This window comes from Cyclopterus lumpus, chromosome 24, assembly GCF_009769545.1.
Source record: "Cyclopterus lumpus isolate fCycLum1 chromosome 24, fCycLum1.pri, whole genome shotgun sequence".
Classification (NCBI taxonomy): domain Eukaryota; kingdom Metazoa; phylum Chordata; class Actinopteri; order Perciformes; family Cyclopteridae; genus Cyclopterus; species Cyclopterus lumpus.
This window is the reverse complement of record NC_046989.1, coordinates 6,963,650-6,982,082: the sequence shown is the minus strand read 5'-3', so window position 1 is coordinate 6,982,082 and position 18,433 is coordinate 6,963,650. Positions and strand designations below refer to the sequence as shown.

Here is an 18,433-nt window from a genome sequence, read left to right as displayed (position 1 = left end):
AACCCACATAGCAATTTGAGATGCAGACTGTGGATTCAGTTCCATATAGGCATCAAATAATTATCTCAAAGTCTATAATGCATATTTATTAACTGATCTGACTCATCAGGCAACCCACTGACTCCGTTGTGTACGGCCCTGCAAATCCGGTTATGGATATATTATTGTTTGAATTCAGTTGAATGGTAAAAGGTTTTACGCATTGTCGAACTGTAGCCCTTAGGCCTGTACTGTTTTTATTAAGTCCTCATTAGATGAATGAAAAAATAAGCTGGCCACGCTACATACTACGTCAGTAGTTCCCAATCTGGAGGTTGAGACCCCAACAAGGAAGTCAAATGGGATAGGATAGCATGAATAAATAAAGTGTGTTTGGCTCAAAATTATTATTGTGAAACACTCAAAAAAAGATGGCCGGTTGAACTAGTCACAACTAAAGAAACAAACAAACAAATGTAACCTGTGAAGAGCACACACTAACGAGTTTAGAAATCACTGATCTAAGATGCTCATAAGGTCTTGAAAAGAGTGACTCTTAAGAAATGTAACACTTTCAAACAGCACCACTCTTAGTCAACATTTTTTAAACTACTGGGTCAGATCCAGACTTCGTTCTTGTCCCAGTTTTTATTTGGCTCCCCACATGACGTGTTTTAATGAGGCCGGGTTTCCAGGGTGAGACTGCATTAAATCACTTGAGTCCTGTGCTGAAAGCGGTGAGAAGCCTCTGCGCTAACAAAATGACGACACTGCATTATTGTGCTTCACTGAGACCGAACGCCAGGATGAAAAGAAGAAGAACTGCTCATCGCTCTTGTGAGCTAAGTTCACTATGCAACACATCTTCAAACTGTATATAGAGACATCAGAGAGTTTTAAATGTATCTCTTAATCTCACAAAGACAACATGTGGACAGTGGTGATTACTTAAGTAATCCCACAAATAAATGTAATGATACTCCATTACAAGTAAAAGACCAAAGTGCAACGGTATTGTCAGCAATATGTCCCTAAAGTTTAAAAAGTAAAAATACTTGTGAAGTCATTGAACATTTTTTTGGAGGCTTTGCTCAAATCTTTTTTCTTTTTACTGTGAAATATTGAATAATTTGGACCGCAAATCATTATCAAAATGAAACAATCTGGCAGGTTATCGCTTTTTTTCTTGTTTCTTCTTCTCTAGTCTAGTACATGAGAAGGTGTATGTAGTTATTTTCCACCAGTGGATGTGAAGTGGTGTTTGTGTTTTTTTTGTTTGACTGTGTTGATTATAATTGTCAATATGACATTATAGTCAATATACATACGCGGACGGTTGAATGGCTCAGAAATGTGCAGGTAAACACGCATGAATGTGCACAAAGGTCTCAACAGCAACTACGTATAAGTCTGTCTCACTTTTACTTTTCAATTACATTAACAGAGTGTTTGGACCAGCAGCATTCAGGACATTCCCACTCTGTCGTGTCAGACATGAGTTGTTCTTGATGTTGTCGTCACTAATGGACTTTGCTGTATACTTTGCTTTGCACGTATTGCTGTTAAATACATATAGTCTTAGCCTGTAGTTTTCTATTCCACGTTGCAGCTATGAAAACTCAGTATTCTCCCTCAGTTGTTTTCGGAGAGCGAGACAAGCTGAGGCATGTGTGTGCGTGCGTGTGCTTAAGTGTGTGAACGCGTTGTTTATCCATTCAGAGGTGAAAGCTTTCAACAATCTGCCTGCATGCAGATGACCTGCTCACTTCACTTCCATGGAAGTCTCCATATAGCAGATATGTATATACATCGTTTCCTCTATTTTTGCTGTCATCTCGGGCTCTTTTCCTTTCTTTCTTTTTTCTTTTTTTTTTATTGATTCAGGATAGAGATCTGATGGAGTCGTATCCATAGTGACGTTGAATCTAGGCTTTCTGTTTATTAATATTTAATTGCGGATTCATGTTTTCAAAAGGAGACAGAACATTTAGGTGTGTGAAAGCAGAGGCAGAGAGAGAGAGAGAGAGAGAGAGAATAGTTTTTTTTGTCCATGTGAGGGTCATGGAAAAGTAGAGGCTTAACTGTGAGTCATACGATAAAGCACATTCAACATAGAAGAAAGGACATATTTTACCATTAATTCATTTAGTACGTTTTCTGTCCTTGGGTTTGTTTGCCAAAACTCAACAAGGGAATACGATGCAAATGAAAAGAGGGAAACAATAGGGGCCCGGTTTGATTAATTCCAGTGTTCTTGCTTTACTCAAGTATTTATATTAACTATTTGCTTTCTATATCACTTATTCTCATGTTATAGTTTGCATTGCCATGGAAATCCATTGTAATAAAGCCATTAAACTGTCAATGATTTCTCAGATTGTTTTTCTTTGTTTGTTTAGACCAAATGCTGCTGGTGCCATAGGGTTATTTAAAATATGTCTCTGAACTAGCCCAACTACAGGCACTGTTACAAAGGTGGGTCGTGTTATGTTGAATACCAATTCACAGTTTTGGTCGGTACTAAAAGTAGTTGTACGACACTGAACAGATGCCATGTGGGGAATCCTGTGGCGGCACTAGATGTGCTCTAAACTTCGTAATGAGCACCTTTAAGTTACTTCAAACTTAAAGTCCTACGGAAATCTTTCCTCAAATAAGAAAACACAATGTAAACAAGACTACGGGTTGCCTTAAAACCTCCATCGAGGACATCCGGAGGTCCCCTGCTTTGGGATCCACTGATTACCGTAAAAAAAATTAGTGTTCGCTCCCTGTGATTGAATTAGCTGTTGGCTAACTTACCTGTGTGCGTTGACGTGGCTGCCAGGTATCCTCCAGGGCGTAGCTGATGTAGGGCCCACTGCAGACAGAGCACTCCAGCATGACGGGGCTGACCTGGTGGGGCGAGGCGTGGACCCCCCAGGATGGACAACCACCCAGGTGGACGTCTGACTCGGCTTCCTTCTGCTTGCCGGTACCGTCGCCGTGATGGCGAGCCAGCATCTTCCACTTTCTGACCTGAAAGCGAAGATAAGTGAAGTTTTTTGGCAAAAGTACTATTTGTGGAATAAAAGCAACATTTACGACTATAGCTGACAAAATGCCACAGCTTGAGCAAACACCTATACTTTATGAGTAAAATGGCTGAGGGACATGTTTGCATCGCACAGTAAGTAACAGTGAGTAAGTTCTCAGCTTTGGGAGACATCTCCCGTCGTGTGACAGCTGCACACTGACACGACCTCTGGAGGACTTTTCATCACAAACGCCTCTCCTCAATCATTTAGTATGTGACAGGCAACGCTGATTGAACACAGATCATGGCCGTAAGCCAAAAAAATCGCCTTCCATCACACATTGACAGGAGAGAGAAGGCGAGGGAGGAAATGTAAGAGACAAGGGACAATGGCAGCTGAGATCAAGGTACACATCTTGAGGAAACCACATTGCACACTGTAGGTGGATATGTCAGTGACCCAGAATGTTATATAAGGCAAATGGTGTCCTTGGCACACAGAGCGGACAGGTTCGGTGACTGCAGCCGTTTCAAATGAGTCTCATCAAGGCCTCTATCAGTGGCCGCTGCTCTCCTGGCCTCTACATCACCACAACTTGGCACGGGGAAATGTGTGTGATGGAGATTGTGCGAGTGCCTGTGTGTTAGAGTCCCAAACTTGCAACTCTGCAAAAAAATGTTCCCTGTGTAAGAAAGGTTGCTCCCTTGACTATAATTATATCTCAGTGCTGGAAGGACAGAACAAATCTAACTAATTGCGGAGAGTCAAACACAACATGATATCATTCAGTCACAATGCTGTGTGTGTGTGTGTGTGTGTGTGTGTGTGTGTGTGTGTGTGTGTGTGTGTGTGTGTGTGTGTAAGGACTACCGCTATCTTTGTCCTCTGTGAAATCCATTTAATACAGTAACAGTTTGCCCAAATACATATTGCTATTAAAGCGTTAACGAAATAAGAATTTCACTTTGTTCGGGAAATATGTTTATTGGTTTCTAATGGAGAGTTACACACAAAGACTGATCCCACTTTCATATCTGTCTGTTTAACATAAAGCTTTAGCCAGCGGTAGGCTATCTTAGCCTAGCTTAGCACAATTGCTGAAAATGAGGAAACAGCTAGCTATTTATTTGATCTACAAAATATGTAAAATGTCAATATTTCTTGGCTCAGAGCAGTTGCCAGGCAACCAATAGAGGCTCATGGAAGTTACTGCTCCCTGGCAAAAAAAAAAATACTACGTTCGACATCAAACTTTCCATAAAAAAACAAACAAATTGTCATTTTTATGCTTTGGTTTTTGTACTGAATAAAACAAACACGATATACTGTGTTAATTTGTGAGCGCTGTAAGGCAGATTGTGTTACCTTCGAACACAGCCAGATATATGTTTGATTTTGGTTCCACTAAGTGTTTATTTCTTTTACCTTTAAATGACTATATTCTTCACATCTTGCATACTAATGCAGCTATTTCCTTAATTCAAATACATGTGTATGAATACGTAAAGTACATACATATTTACATATTTATTACCAAATGCAAATTGTAAACGTAAATGAAGTCTCGGACAAAGTGGATGCCTCCATGTGTAGGCCATAAACAATGTTTCTCTCGGCAACCTCTCATCATACTGCTCTGCATTAAGCTGAACTGTACATGTTTAGCATTCAAATTATTCTTTTCCTGAACCTTCCAGAGAAAGTATCATGCATTACTTCAATGGGGAATAAAATATGTGCAGAGGAAGTATAACACGTACTCATACCTAAATGAACGCCATCTCCAGACTCTCCCTTTCTCTTATCTCCTTTCCCTCCCCTTTGACCTGGTTTTCTATTGTTACCCTTTAAGACAACAGTGGTGCTGCTATATAGTTAGGTTGCATAAGGCCTGTCCTATAAGATGTGACCTTTCACCTCATACACTCAGGATGTAATATAATACAAGGACATTCTCATACTACGGCCAGGATGTAGACATCAGCCACAAAGACCCATAAATCAAGAAGTAAAAACATCACACACCATACCAGACTCCATCCGACCCCTTCCTTCTGCCTCCTCCTCAATAACCTCTTCAATCTATCTATCTATCTATCTATCTATCTATCTATCTATCTATCTATCTATCTATCTATCTATCTATCTATCTATCTATCTATCTATCTATCTATCTATCTATATATCTAACTCCCCTTTGCCTGTGTTCTGTACACATCATCTTGTAAAGATGTACAATAACAACAACAGTGTCTTAGTAATTGACAGAGTTACGTAAAAACCTTTACCTTAAGAGTTGCCCTTTACTCTAGTAGAGATGATCTGTAGCCATAAAATACAGTTCTGAATGATAAAGCGACTCACAAATACACAGAGTATACCGCAAATACGCATAATGATGAACATATGCATAATACATCAGAAGAAGTTCTACATAAAGTCTCTTTGTACAGGGGTAGACAAGACAGCACTGACAGTAGTCTCAAACATTGTTTGAAAGACATTTTATAGATGATTTGCTAATCTGTGCAATCTGACAAAATATGTGATGTGCTTTTCCAAACTGGTATTTAAAGCTGCTGTATTGCATTGTAAGGTGATTCTAATGCTGTGTTATTAACTAGCATATGACCCCTCATTCCTGGTGACCCCTTATTTTGCATCGCCCTGCTTTTCCCTCCCTGTCCTCTACCAGCTCTCCGTTGTGTGTTCCTCCACTAACAAGCTGTGTGACGTCCCACACATAAGTCTGAGGATCAAAGAGTAGTGAAATGAGGGGAAGGCGAGAGAGTATCGCTGGGGGGAATCATAAAGTAGAAGTAAGGGAATGAGGCGCGAGTGGAGATATGGAGACAAAGAAAAATATGTTTGAAAGACAAAAAAAAGATAAACAGAGAGGATGAGAGTGTGATATGTTCTTACACAAGCTGTCCCATTCCCTGTCCCATTCCCTGACAGAGATAAGACTTGCTCATTAACACAAAGGTCACTGCTCGGTCTTCTGCCTTTCTTGTTTGCGCTTCTAGTTTCTTGATCACAAATGCAAACTTAAAAAAATAATAATAATACTGTTCAGCGAAAGAGAGGGAGGGAGAGTCAACCTGAAAAACGAGGGTGAGTATCTAAGACAGCAGGACGGAGAGAACTGCATTGTTATTGTTGAACAGGGGAACAGACAAAACAGTACGTTTGGGATGTGCCTATATGTACTTTTTGATGTGCCTTGTCCTGTCCTGTGTTTGTGTTGTGTGAAAAAGACAATAAAAAAAACATTTGTCAAGTTTGGGATGTTGACCACCAAACTGATTTGAGAGCTGAGGTCCACCCTGACTTTACTGACTAATAGTCCTATTCACGGTCATCCAGTGTGCCTCAATCTCTGCAATCTTTCTTGTAAATGAAAAGCTGAATAGCCCATTTACTCACTGCCTGGGCTATTATGACATTTGTTTGCTCGCCATTGTTCCGACTGTAAGCCTTAGGCCCTACCTGTACTAACATATCACATGACATGAGCCCAGTTTGACTAAATTGGCAAAAGGGTAAAACGTTGGTACACTGACTTTAAAAACACAGCAAATTAAATTCACATTTTTGAAGGCTTGTTTTATTTGAGATGTTTGAGGATAACTACTTAATATGACAAAAGTTACCGGGTGCCAACTTTCTCTCTTGCATAATTGAATTGGATATTAATTAATTCCTGACCGTAGGCCTACATATAAACAAGAGTCCACAGCCATGCTAGCGGCTCTGCGAGGCTGCACAGTGATGCTGCACAGTGATGCTTTGATCTAAATGCTAATGTCCCTGGGCTAACATGCTGACAAAGACAATGCTAACATGCTAATGTTTATCAGACGTGTTCAGCTGGTATAACAAGCGATTTAGCATGTTCAACATCTTAGTTTAGCATGTCATGCTAGCATTAGCTTATGAGCACGCGGTTTAGCTGAGGCTGATGGGAATGTTGAACACAGTGACATGTTGACGTTTTTGTATGTATCTATTATATTTACTTCTGCAATTGGATATCAGTGCTAACTGTCCAGTCAAAACACGGGTTTCACAGCGTGCCAAAACACTAATGTTGTATCTTGACTATGAATGTTGGATTATTTCTCCTTTTTGTTGCAGCATGACGTTATATTTTGTTTGTGGATTTAGCACCACAAAACCATAATGATGTCTTAAGGTTGACTTGAACTGGAAATGGAATAACAGTAAGAGCAATAGGTCTGAGGCTTTAACAGAATAACAAGATGCAGGATTTAACAGTACAACTACAACAGCTTGACCTACACTGGTAATGCCATGAGTAAGCATATTGTCCATGTGGAAGCAGATCAGGTCAACTCGAGGCTTAGTTGTTGTGTGAGAGGCACAAGACCCAAAACCGTAATGCACTAAGCAATTTCAATAAAGCTGCGTGTGTGAAGGGAAGAAACTACATCATACTGCATAGTCAGGGTGCTGCTGAGTCTCTGTGGCTCAGCAGTTTCTTGGCATTAGCTGTGGAACATCAAGATGGAAGATGGGATTAGCCGGGTTTTCAGGGTAGATTAGAACAACAATAATTCCCCCACAATGAGACCGGGAAAGGAGGATACTGGTGGATCTCCCTAATAGGGTGCAAATTAGGTGTAGGGGCGGATACAAAATTAGTTACCCTTTTTTGAGTCTTGTGAATATTCAAATCAATATTAGTGACTAATCACTAATATTTATCCTATATTATAGTCCATTTTAGTCAGTAAATATACTTATCCATCAATCATTATCAGTTGTCCTCCCGATTAACCACTTTCTTCATGCACTCTTGCACTGAACAACCTGAATGTCTTATCAATAATAAAGATGTGTCACTTCATCACAACCACTCCCCCTCAGCACTCAACATGCGGTCATGCAGATCTCTCTTTCAGTACACCGAATGCCTTGGTTATCTCTATCAAACCAGACACAGATTAGACAGGATGGCTCTTAACATCACAAACCACCTGCTTTACTTTTCCTCCTTCAGCTCCCCTCCAGTTTATTATAGCTGTGCTGGCGGAAAACACAACAAAGCTAATTCAAACATCCCCCTGTGTCACAAATCCAGCAAAACCACAGCCAAGGTATGAAGTGCCTTCTGTATTTATCTCCTCTTTTGGTGCTTTGGCAGAGAAAGCCTGTATAATGTTGCAGTAGCAACAGAAACAAATGCCAATTGTGCCATTCCGGGGTGCGTATATACATCCACTGTGAGCAAAGAAGATAAATCATGCAAGAAAGTGTATTACTGCAACCACATTCTTCCACTGCCAGAGTACTTGGCTTTGGAATAAAAGAACGCCAAAGGATTAGTAGTTGTTACGTGTAATGCTAAACAGGGTATAAGCTTAAACCTGCTTTCCAGAGCCTGTGATAGTTTCTTTATTTAAATGCTGCTTAAATATGTTCAAATCACAGGAGAAAACAACAGGAAGAGCAATGAATGATGGCATCGTGGTTGTAAAGGACAAAGAGCATGATTCCAATAGATTTAAAGGCACGGTCTTCAACTGTCAACCAGCTGACCTTACCAGTATTACCAGAAGGAAAACAAGGAGCTGGAAGTGTGCCAGACTGATGCAAACTGACTTAATAACAACGCTAAGCTGGCACCCTAACCAGTTTCATTACTAAGCACAGAGTGTGAAAGACTCAGGGGGTTATGGTGTGAATATGAATATGTGCTGAGGTTTTTAACAAGGAGAATAGAAAGTTTTGAGTCAATTAGCTGAATTATATAAAAGAGTACAACAGAAGTTTGGAATTAGAAGCATTTCTCCATGGTATTGGTATGCATGACAAGCCAACCACTTGGAAATAGATTTTTGCTCCCAGTACTCTCTGTGTAACTCTTTGTATCAAATATAATTGGACCTTGTGGGTTGATCCTCTTAATATCTACTTATTCCCAATACAAGCTCAAAAACCTATTTACAGTTATGCAATTCACGGCTGGGATTCAAGTGAATTCTTTTATGAGGTAACCTGTTTGGCAAGTGAGGTGAGAACTGAGTTCATGTTTCACAACAGCAAAAAATCATACTGTTTTGTTCAGAACGTGTCCCGACAGTCTATAGTCCTTTTGTAGACAGCTGTTTGTTGGTTTTCATAATACTGTTTCTAATATAAACTTGAATATTTGTGAAAAAAACACCAAATCAGCTGAAAAGATTTTAAACCCGGAGTTCACAGTTTTAATTCTAACAGTTGCTGAAGGCTAGAGTCCAAAATGTGCGTCCTTGCCTTGAAAGTGTCAGGAAAGTGCCATTAAAAGGTAACCAAGGGAGCGGCGTGACCTTCAAATATGACACACAAGTGATCCCTCTCAGAATAATTAAGTAAGTAAGACACCTCACGGATACAATTACGTCAAGAGCCAAAGTCCGCAGTTCAAAGTCCAGCAGAAACATATTTTTTACATTAGAAGACCTCGGGCACCATGAAAGTGGGGATTCTTTTTTTAAGAAGACAATGTTAAAAGTTATTATGTGGGCATTTATGTTTCTAAAACATTAACGCAATGAGCTTACCTCACAGACAACTGGGTTTGCTAGAAATTCATATTCGTTTTTTTCCACCTCTACTCTGCCACCACTTTTGGCTGAGATATAATCTAAAGGAGATGAAAATCACTGTTCCTTCATCCTCTCTTTTGCCCTCTCTCTCTCTCTTTTTCTCTTGCATGAATACATTTTGGATAGTAAACACAAATGGACAGGTCCGGCCCTTGTGGATAAAGTTGGTGCTTAAACCATAACGAATAAACTGACTGATGAGCAACACTATCAATTGATCCATACCCAGAAATATCCATAAGGAAATGAAAATGATGCCATAAGAAAGCTGAGAAAACAGCTTATGTGACGCATAATATAAAAATAGAATATAAAAGAGTGATTTTGCAGTTTTATTGTTCTCTTGTGTCTGACTCGATGAGAAATCTCAGTCACAGTTTGCTTACAACTTGCAATCTAAAGTGTCTTCTGGAGTCCCAGTGAGATTCTAGAAAAGTACTGAAACTGTGAGATAACAAGAAAGATAACGTCACAGGACAACCAGCAGTCAGCGAACGTTTGTGTTGTTTTCATTTTTTATTCAGTCTTCATCAAGCACAGTACAGGTTTGATCAGAGATTAGTGGAAAAGGCTGCGTTTGCATTAGCTTTGTGCGTGTGTGTGAGCATGTGTGTGTGTGTGTGTGTGTGCATGTGTGGCGTATCTGACACTGTGATGTTGCATAAATGGGACAGTACAGGACGTCCTTATCAGGAGGATTTATATGCTTTTGATTTCTGGTCATGCTCAGGCAGCGGGGGCAGATGCTCTGACCTCATCCTCCATCTTCTAATAAAACTGTCCTCTCAGCTGCTGTCATCTCTCTCTATATCACTGCTGTTTCCTGTGTTCATGTCTCTCTCCTTCGCTCCAACTATCCCTCAACTGCGCTCATGTTTCCTATCCAGTCATTATGGTTCACCCTTTGTCTATATTTTCAATTCCAATTTCCTCCAAATTACCCATCTTTCCTCCTACTTAAAGTAAACCGTCCGTCCTGTTCTTCTTTATTGTACGTGCTGTTATGACCCCATGGAAAAAGAAAAGCAGGCACCATAAATTTAGTACACTGATTTCATAATATAATAAGATCAGCGCCATAAAGTTGGTCTATATTTAGCCTTGGCTGTGGTAGACTAAAGCAGCAGAGGGGTGAAGGCTATACAAAGCACTGGGTCAAGGCTAAGCTCAGCTGCCTGCATTTTAAATGCTGCTGATGCTTCGTAATTAGATGGAAAAAAGCTGCTGTGATGGATTTTCAATGAGTAGGAGGTGGAGGTGGGCAATCTGTCATGGAAGCTGTTCTGTAGAGAGAACAACTCAAGTAGATGTCCTTACATTAATGATTTATTAAGGGGTTCGAAGGGGTTCGTGAAAACTTTGGCCACGTATAGATTAACACATTCAAAAGCGACTGCTCGCAATGAGAAAAGCTAATATTTACTATATTACACTTAAGGCAAAAATAATTGACTTCTACATTTACAACAGCATGAAAAGTAAAGAAGGAAGAGCTTTGTCTCAGAACATGACACACGTCCCTGTAGCTTTCCCTTCTGTCTCTGCACACTCTAGGAGTATATAGGCCTAAACCGACGCTGTCTGTCAACGCCTGGCGTCTTATTCATCTCCCCCTCCACTAAAATGTGACAGCAGCCTCTCGGCGTCATCACCCCACTTTTCTTAAGTCTGAGACACTTGTTAGACAGCGACTGATGCGGTTCACTTTGACAGTGTTGACACATATTTCACACACTGAAGCTTCGCTCATTTGCATCCGAGTCGAGACGTGGAGCAGCGCATCTGACATGCGAACGGAAAATGTTTCTGTTATTGTTCCATTTGTTGAACAAGCCTCACGCCGACCGGAGGGCCCCGAATCGTGAAGTGTGTGTGGACAGAGTGTGCCGAGATGCGCGGGACAGTGTGGAGGGAACGGGACCAGAACGTGACGACTTTGTGCTGCTTGTCAGCAGCGGAGTATTTGGCGAAAGGCGCACACAGTCAAACGCAGGAAGCGTGCGTTTCAGGCCGTGTTTTGGTTTTGTGCATCAAACTGCTACTGCATGTTGTATGTTTCCAGTTTAAAATGTGGTTAATCATTGATTGAGTCTTGGATCACGAATCCATATCGGAGTAGCTGCTATAGGTCAGTCCCGTTTAACACCACCATTGGCTTTGCATTGACTTCAGAGACACTACGCAGTGTAAACGAGCTATGACTCACCACAGAGCCCCCTCCTCTTTAACCTCCCCCCCCCCCCCCACTCGTCTGCACCCACCTTAGCGCAACACACACACGCACACACACACACATGGTTAGCTCCTGTGAGACATAAGTGACAGATCTATTGGTTGTGAGGGCAAGAGGTGGAATTGATGGAGAGATAGAGGGCGAGAGAGAGAGCTTCCTGGAAGAAATCCAGAGCAAAATGAAACAAATTGGAAAAGAAAAAAAAAACCTTTAATGGCTGAAGGGAAGAGAGCAGACTGATGGGCAACAACACAGTCCTGTTGTAAATCCTTACATGAGTCAACGTGGTTTTTTCGGTGCGCACACTCACATGCGAACACACACAGTGCGGCTTTGTCTTGCTGGGACAGTGATGACTCATTCTCTCCTGTCACCCACGGGACTGGAGAAACACACACACGCACACACACACACACACAGGCAGGGAACCATCTGATGGGTATGATGCCTGATAAAATGTGGAGGGCCCTTGTGATTGTAGTTGCAAGGACAACCTGGACACGTGCAGCAGCATTAGAGTGTGTATGTGTTGTGTGTGTGTGTGTGTGTGTGTGTGTGTATATAACTTAATACTTAATATAACATAATACAATGTTCACGTTCTCTGTTGAATATATGCCTCCTGCTCTAATTTTTAGTAACACCAGCCTGTGGTGAGCAACAACAACACGCCCCAACAGTCTTCTTACTGTTCATGTTACATAACGACATTCATGATAGAGCTAAAAAGGGAGAATATAGACAAACAAAACAATATCTCGGCTCCTGTTAATACCTAATGTGATTCTTTGACTTCTTTTAATGACCATTGTGTGTTAGTAGATAGACGTGCACCTGCAGGTTAGAGGAAGAGGTTTGTGGTAAGAGAAGATGATGGGAGTGGACTTTCTCTCTGTATGGCACATATTATGAAATAGATTATATTGCCTTAAATGTCCTATTGTGTTTTTTTAAATGTAGAAAACGTGTATTCACACGTTAAAACAAAAACAAATGAAGTATATGGGCAATTTACTTGTTCCAACACTGATTTTACAGTAATGAGAGCTGAAGTGAACCTCTGCAGAATAAAATGGTTTAGAAAATCTGGCTAAACTATTTAGCTTGTTTAACCTTTTTGAATGTCTGACTCAGTGGCTCCCAACCTGTGGATCACAAGATAAATCTGAGGGCTTACAAGATGAAAAATGTTAGTTAGTTATTATTAGTTATTTCTCCAGACATTACTGTAATATTTGATTTTTTATCCGTGGATTATTAAATAATAATAGCATTGTTGAACTTTGTGGTGTCTTTGGCAATTACAATGTTGTTATATTTGATAGAAATGGTGACCAAGCTATGAAAATAAGACTTAAGTTCTACTATATTTGATCCTCTAAATGAAGACCGAGCATAGTATCCACTGCTTACAGCTGTTAGTGTGTGTGATGGAGGTGACACATGACACTTGATTGTGTGTCATAAGTTACAGTGACTTAATGACACACATGTATTCAGCGACTCTCTCTCTCTCTCTCTCTCTGTATTTGTTTATCCTTTTTACCTTGCAGCCATTGCTCTTGTCATGGCCGCCGGTTGTCCCACTGGCAGTGCGTGGCGAGCTCGGCTCCTGGTGGTAACACTGTCCGCCCTGCAGGCCGCCGTAGTGACGGCAGCCGTACGGCGAGGGGAAGTGTGTGTACCACAGGTCATCGGCCAGTGGACACTTTGGACAGGAGTGAAGGAGACCTTTCCCTTGGGCCTTCTCTACGCTCACCTTCGGGTTCCGCATCCACCTTCGCACCTGCAAAGGAAGATAAGCGCCAAGGTCAAAAGCAGTTTGAGAAATACAGTTTCTTTTGTGGGAAATGGTGAGTTAGATCCCACTTTACCTTGTGACACACACACACACACACACACACACACACACACACACTGTAAGCCCTGCCAGCTGCAACCTTTGATCAGAGGAGTTTCTCATCATCACTGATTACATGTCATTTCAAGACACACGCACACACACACACACACACACACACACACACACACACACACACACACACACACACACACACACACACACACACACACACAATTAAGCTTCAGAGAGGCCCAGGTTGCTTCTGTCCTCTGCCACACGTTGAACACATGAATCAGACAGTGGAACACACACAGAAAGACATACACGCGCACACACCAGTTGCATGTAGATAAAACAAAGCACAAGGCTGATGGAAGCCTCAAATACGAATGAGAATAACTTCTATTCGAGCTTCTTCAAAATATTTGGCTTTGTATTTCATTGTTTTAATGTCTGCAATACTTTAGAATGCTCTCTCTGCAAAAGGGGACTTCAATCCATTTGTGGCCGTTACGATGAGTTATTTCAAATTAAAACCCTTCTACATCCTTGTTACTAACAGATGTTCACATTATGCAAACAATGATCGAGACATTGGGTTTAGTTGTGAGAATTCACAGACGCATGCACAAGTTGGTGCGGGCAAGCACATTTTATACACACAAACACACGCACACACACACACACACACACACACATATATCTCTCCTGCAGTGACTAAGGCTTCAGAAAAGCACTGTCAATAACCGTAAAATCCTGTGTGCTAAATATTTAAGAGAAGCCTTATGAAATCTCATCCTGCAGCACACAACTGTGGCGCACACAGACACACGCACACACACACACACACACACATACACACACACACACACACACACACACACACACATTGAATGCCTAAGTCGAAGGATAGCCAGACGGCATGTCAAGGCATGTCGGGTCTAGAGGAAGAAAAAAAGACTTGGAAAAACCCTCCGGCAGGTCACCACAAAAACAAAGCCGCCACTGTAGGACTAGCAGACGTATCTGACAACACACACCTACAGTAAAATAAGAATACTACCGTTTCTTCACATGAACGTTGGATTGACATTACATCCACTTAGAGGGTTCTTTCCTTCGATATTTGTCATCACATTGAAAGCAGAGTGAGAAATAGTAGTCATACCTCTCACTCTGACCATGATGTTGATGAGTTGTCATCCACAGCTTAACACGTATTCATGTTTTCCTGTTTGTGGCCAACCTTAAAATTCACTGAAGAGCTATCCATCATCTTTTTTTATGGGTTTCCATCCTCATTAAAACTTTTAAGGGTATGTAATGCGTGTAACACGTCATAGATCAAAAGCTGCTGAATGTATTTTGATGTAACTTTGGGGAATTGTTGCATTTCAAAATGTCCAATATTGCCCAAAGGGCAGGTCTCATCAACAATTGATACAGTCCAGATTCCCAGACAAAAAACACACACACTGAGCCATTGATTTTATATTTCCTTCCATCATTTCCCTTCCTCATTTGTATGATACAGTGCTCAATCTGCTGTCCCCATTATGTAATCAGGCTTATTTAGATGCAAACGGAGATAAATTAAATAATTAAAAATGATCTGGAAGCTTCTGTTTTTCTCGTTATGTTGGAGCACCAGTTTTATACAGAAATATGCAAAAGAAAGGCAAGAAAAGCTAAAGCGGTATCATAGATGCATAGATCAATAGAGCCTCTTTTAATACCTATTTCTAACTTGTTTTTTTTAATCCTATGGGAGACTCATCGGAGCAGAATGTGCCTGCGGGAGTGCATGTGTGTTTGTGCGTGGGTGTTAACACAACACAATCTGCTCATATTAACAGGCCGAGTCATCAGGGATCCACACCATACTGTACGCCATCTGAGGCCATCACACACTTCGGAAATCCCTACTGCGATCGAGAACCCATGTCGATGACACGACCAGACTAGAAACGTATCCAAATCTACCAAGCAACCTAAAACCAAGGACTTTTTATCGAGTACAAACATGATGGTTGCTTTTTTTCACCAATTGTTATCCAGGAATATATTCACTGCCTCAGGCTGAAAACCTCAATATAACAACCTGGGCAATAAACACTTACTTTATGATCTGATTTATCGGGTAATGGAAAAAAAAATGATGTGCCAAATGCTCAACGCAAATGTGATTATTGAGTAAATGCATCAATCCACCAAGTTGGAAGTAATGTTAGTCATTTCCTTCCCGACATGCCCCAAAGTCATTTGGCTCAATGTTTTATTTTGCAAATTATTCAGAGGTGAGGGAGCAGAAGTTGTTCTGTTTGTCAAGCTTGGCATATTTTGAGTTTGTGTAACAGACACTGATTGGGGTTTCGACATATAACAGCTTATAAACTGAAGTCCAACAAACCTACGAACATGTCAACCAGCTTGGCAGTAATTCATAGATTATCAGCTATGGCAATATTTACATTCGCAACAATGGGCATCCCTATGCAACTATCTTTTGAAACTTCATTTCTTACCACAGGGTTTGTCTGCGTGTCACTAACATTAATATTGAGATAGATTTTATTCTGTTTTTTCTCAACTAACAATTGTTTTTATCAATTAATTGGCAAATTTATTTTGATTGATTAATTGATTCCAAATTGTTTTTCTTAGCTCTTTCTCATATGGCATATTTTGTAAAGGGTTAACAAGTCGTAATCAATGGTTTTATTATTGTTAATCAACAATGTGTTGATGCCTAAAGGCCAGTAATAAGAACAATGTAAGATTCCTATTGTGAAAAATACCCCTAAAGCAAACTCCACGTGTTGCTTTTATCTAGCTCTTTTCTCTTGTAACTGCAGCTTTGGTGGATTATTAGAAAATAAGTCATTGACAAGGGTTAAGTTGAGTTTCTCACTTTAAAAAAAGCGATCAGGCCTGCAGTTACAAATGATATTGAATAATTTAATCCACTTTAATAGCCTATAAAGTTATCACTTTGGTTGTAACTCTTCAATCAAATGGTCCAATACATAGATATGAAAGTGTAATGCTGATGCCAATAAGTAAACATAACTGTAAGTGTAATTTAGTTGGATGGGGAAAAAAACATAAAACCTGTATGAAGTGTGGCGAAACATAAAAGCTGTATAATGTTGAAGTCAGCGCGCACACACTCAACACAACCAAGAAAACCAATTAATTAAAGCATTAACATTGCACAGGAAACAAGCCTTGTGACAGCACTGCAGCATAATGCAGGATATGCTGAGTAGACCTCTAACCGTAGGACCTTGCCAGCTCAGTGATGTCATGATTTCTACACAAGAGACACTTGTGGGTTCTGTAATGCAACAGCACACACACATGCACAGAGAGACACACACACACACACATTAAACACAATATGCAGGGAGACAAATAGTGTGCCTTATTATCAAGGCTTAGCTTTTACAATGACATCATCTTTGGCATTCGCACGCACACACACATACACGCACACACACACACACACACACACACAGACGCAGAAGGAGCAAGAGGGAACACTCCGGCAGTGACACCTCCTCTCACTGCCAACATACTTCTCACTGTAGGTGCAATCAATCCCAAAATGTGTGTGTGTGTCACCCAAACTGACCTTTCTCTTGACAAACTGGAACGCTGAGCACTTCTTAAAGGAAAAGGCAGTCTTCTCCCCACCTCCTCCACCTCGCCCTCCTCCTCCTCCTCCACCGTTCACCAGCTTCATGGCCGACACCGGCACTCCGTTTGCCTCCGTAGATCCCAGCGTGACGGACAGACTGACAGCGATTCAAACAGAAAGAGGAAGAGTTGCTTAAGGCATGGGAAGAGTGTGAGTGCGGGACATAGCACGAATAGGGATGCTCCTGTGTTGAGAGAGAAAGAGAGAGAGGTGGCAAAAAAAAGAGGGTGTGAAAAAAAGAGAGCGAGAGGAGGTGGAGAAAACAGATGGAATACAAAAATAAGAGGGACAGAGGCAGGACGCTGGAATGAAAATGAAATCACTGAAACAATCAGGCGTCAGGATGGAGAAAAAAAGACAGGGAGGATGCGAGAGAGAGTGCATGCAAAAAGATGGAGAGATGAGAAAGAGGAGGAAGGTACCAGCTCCTGTTGCTGTGAGGAGAAAACCGCTCTGTTTACAGCTCGAAGTCAGTAAGCATCTCAGTGAACTGTCTGAGTGTGTGTGTGTGTGTGTGTGTGTGTGTGTGTGTGTGTGTGAAGTTCACCCATGCGTGTGTAAGTGTATTCACACGCAGAGCGTCTTTACATGTCCCTCCAAAGTGTGTCTGTATGAATATGAATGCATGCACACATGCCTCCGTCATTCCATACCTTTATACTGGTGTGTTGGCTGGCTCTGCTGCAGCTTCAACAGCCTCTTTTTTTATCCAAGGGCTGATCCCAGATCAGACGCACCAACTCCCTGCTCCTCGGGCACAGGTGTCCCTTTTGCTGTTGTTACCGGACTATGCTCCCATGCCCAAAAGAGGGTGGGGAGGAGAGGAGGGGGGCGTCTGCGAAGATCTCCGTATCAGTAAGAGTGTCTCAGCGTGTGATGTGCGTGTGTGTCCTCAGTGGTGCTGTTTGGCATGCACTGTGAGTGAATGCATTGATGCCGTGGTGTTCGCCTGTAAACAAACACAAGTGTTTGTGTTTGTGTGTGTGTGTGATGTGTCCAGCTGCGGTGCTCTGGCTCACACCAGCGCTACTTTATCAATGAAAGGCTTTG

The 18,433-nt window shown here is 41.2% G+C and overlaps 1 protein-coding gene across 1 annotated transcript in view; it reads right to left on the bottom strand.

Annotated features, from left to right (window-relative positions):
- Nucleotides 1-17,918, bottom strand: part of sgk1 (serum/glucocorticoid regulated kinase 1) — a 28,396-nt gene extending 10,478 nt beyond the window's left edge. Inside the window, exons 1-3 of the mRNA XM_034527107.1 lie at nt 17,318-17,918; nt 13,387-13,626; nt 2,782-2,997 (exon numbers count right to left, since the gene is read on the bottom strand). Coding sequence (XP_034382998.1) covers nt 2,782-2,997; nt 13,387-13,626; nt 17,318-17,428 — 567 coding nt within the window. The 5' untranslated portion in view covers nt 17,429-17,918. The remainder of the gene's footprint in view (nt 1-2,781; nt 2,998-13,386; nt 13,627-17,317) is intronic.
- Between the last annotated feature and the right edge of the window lie 515 nt (nt 17,919-18,433).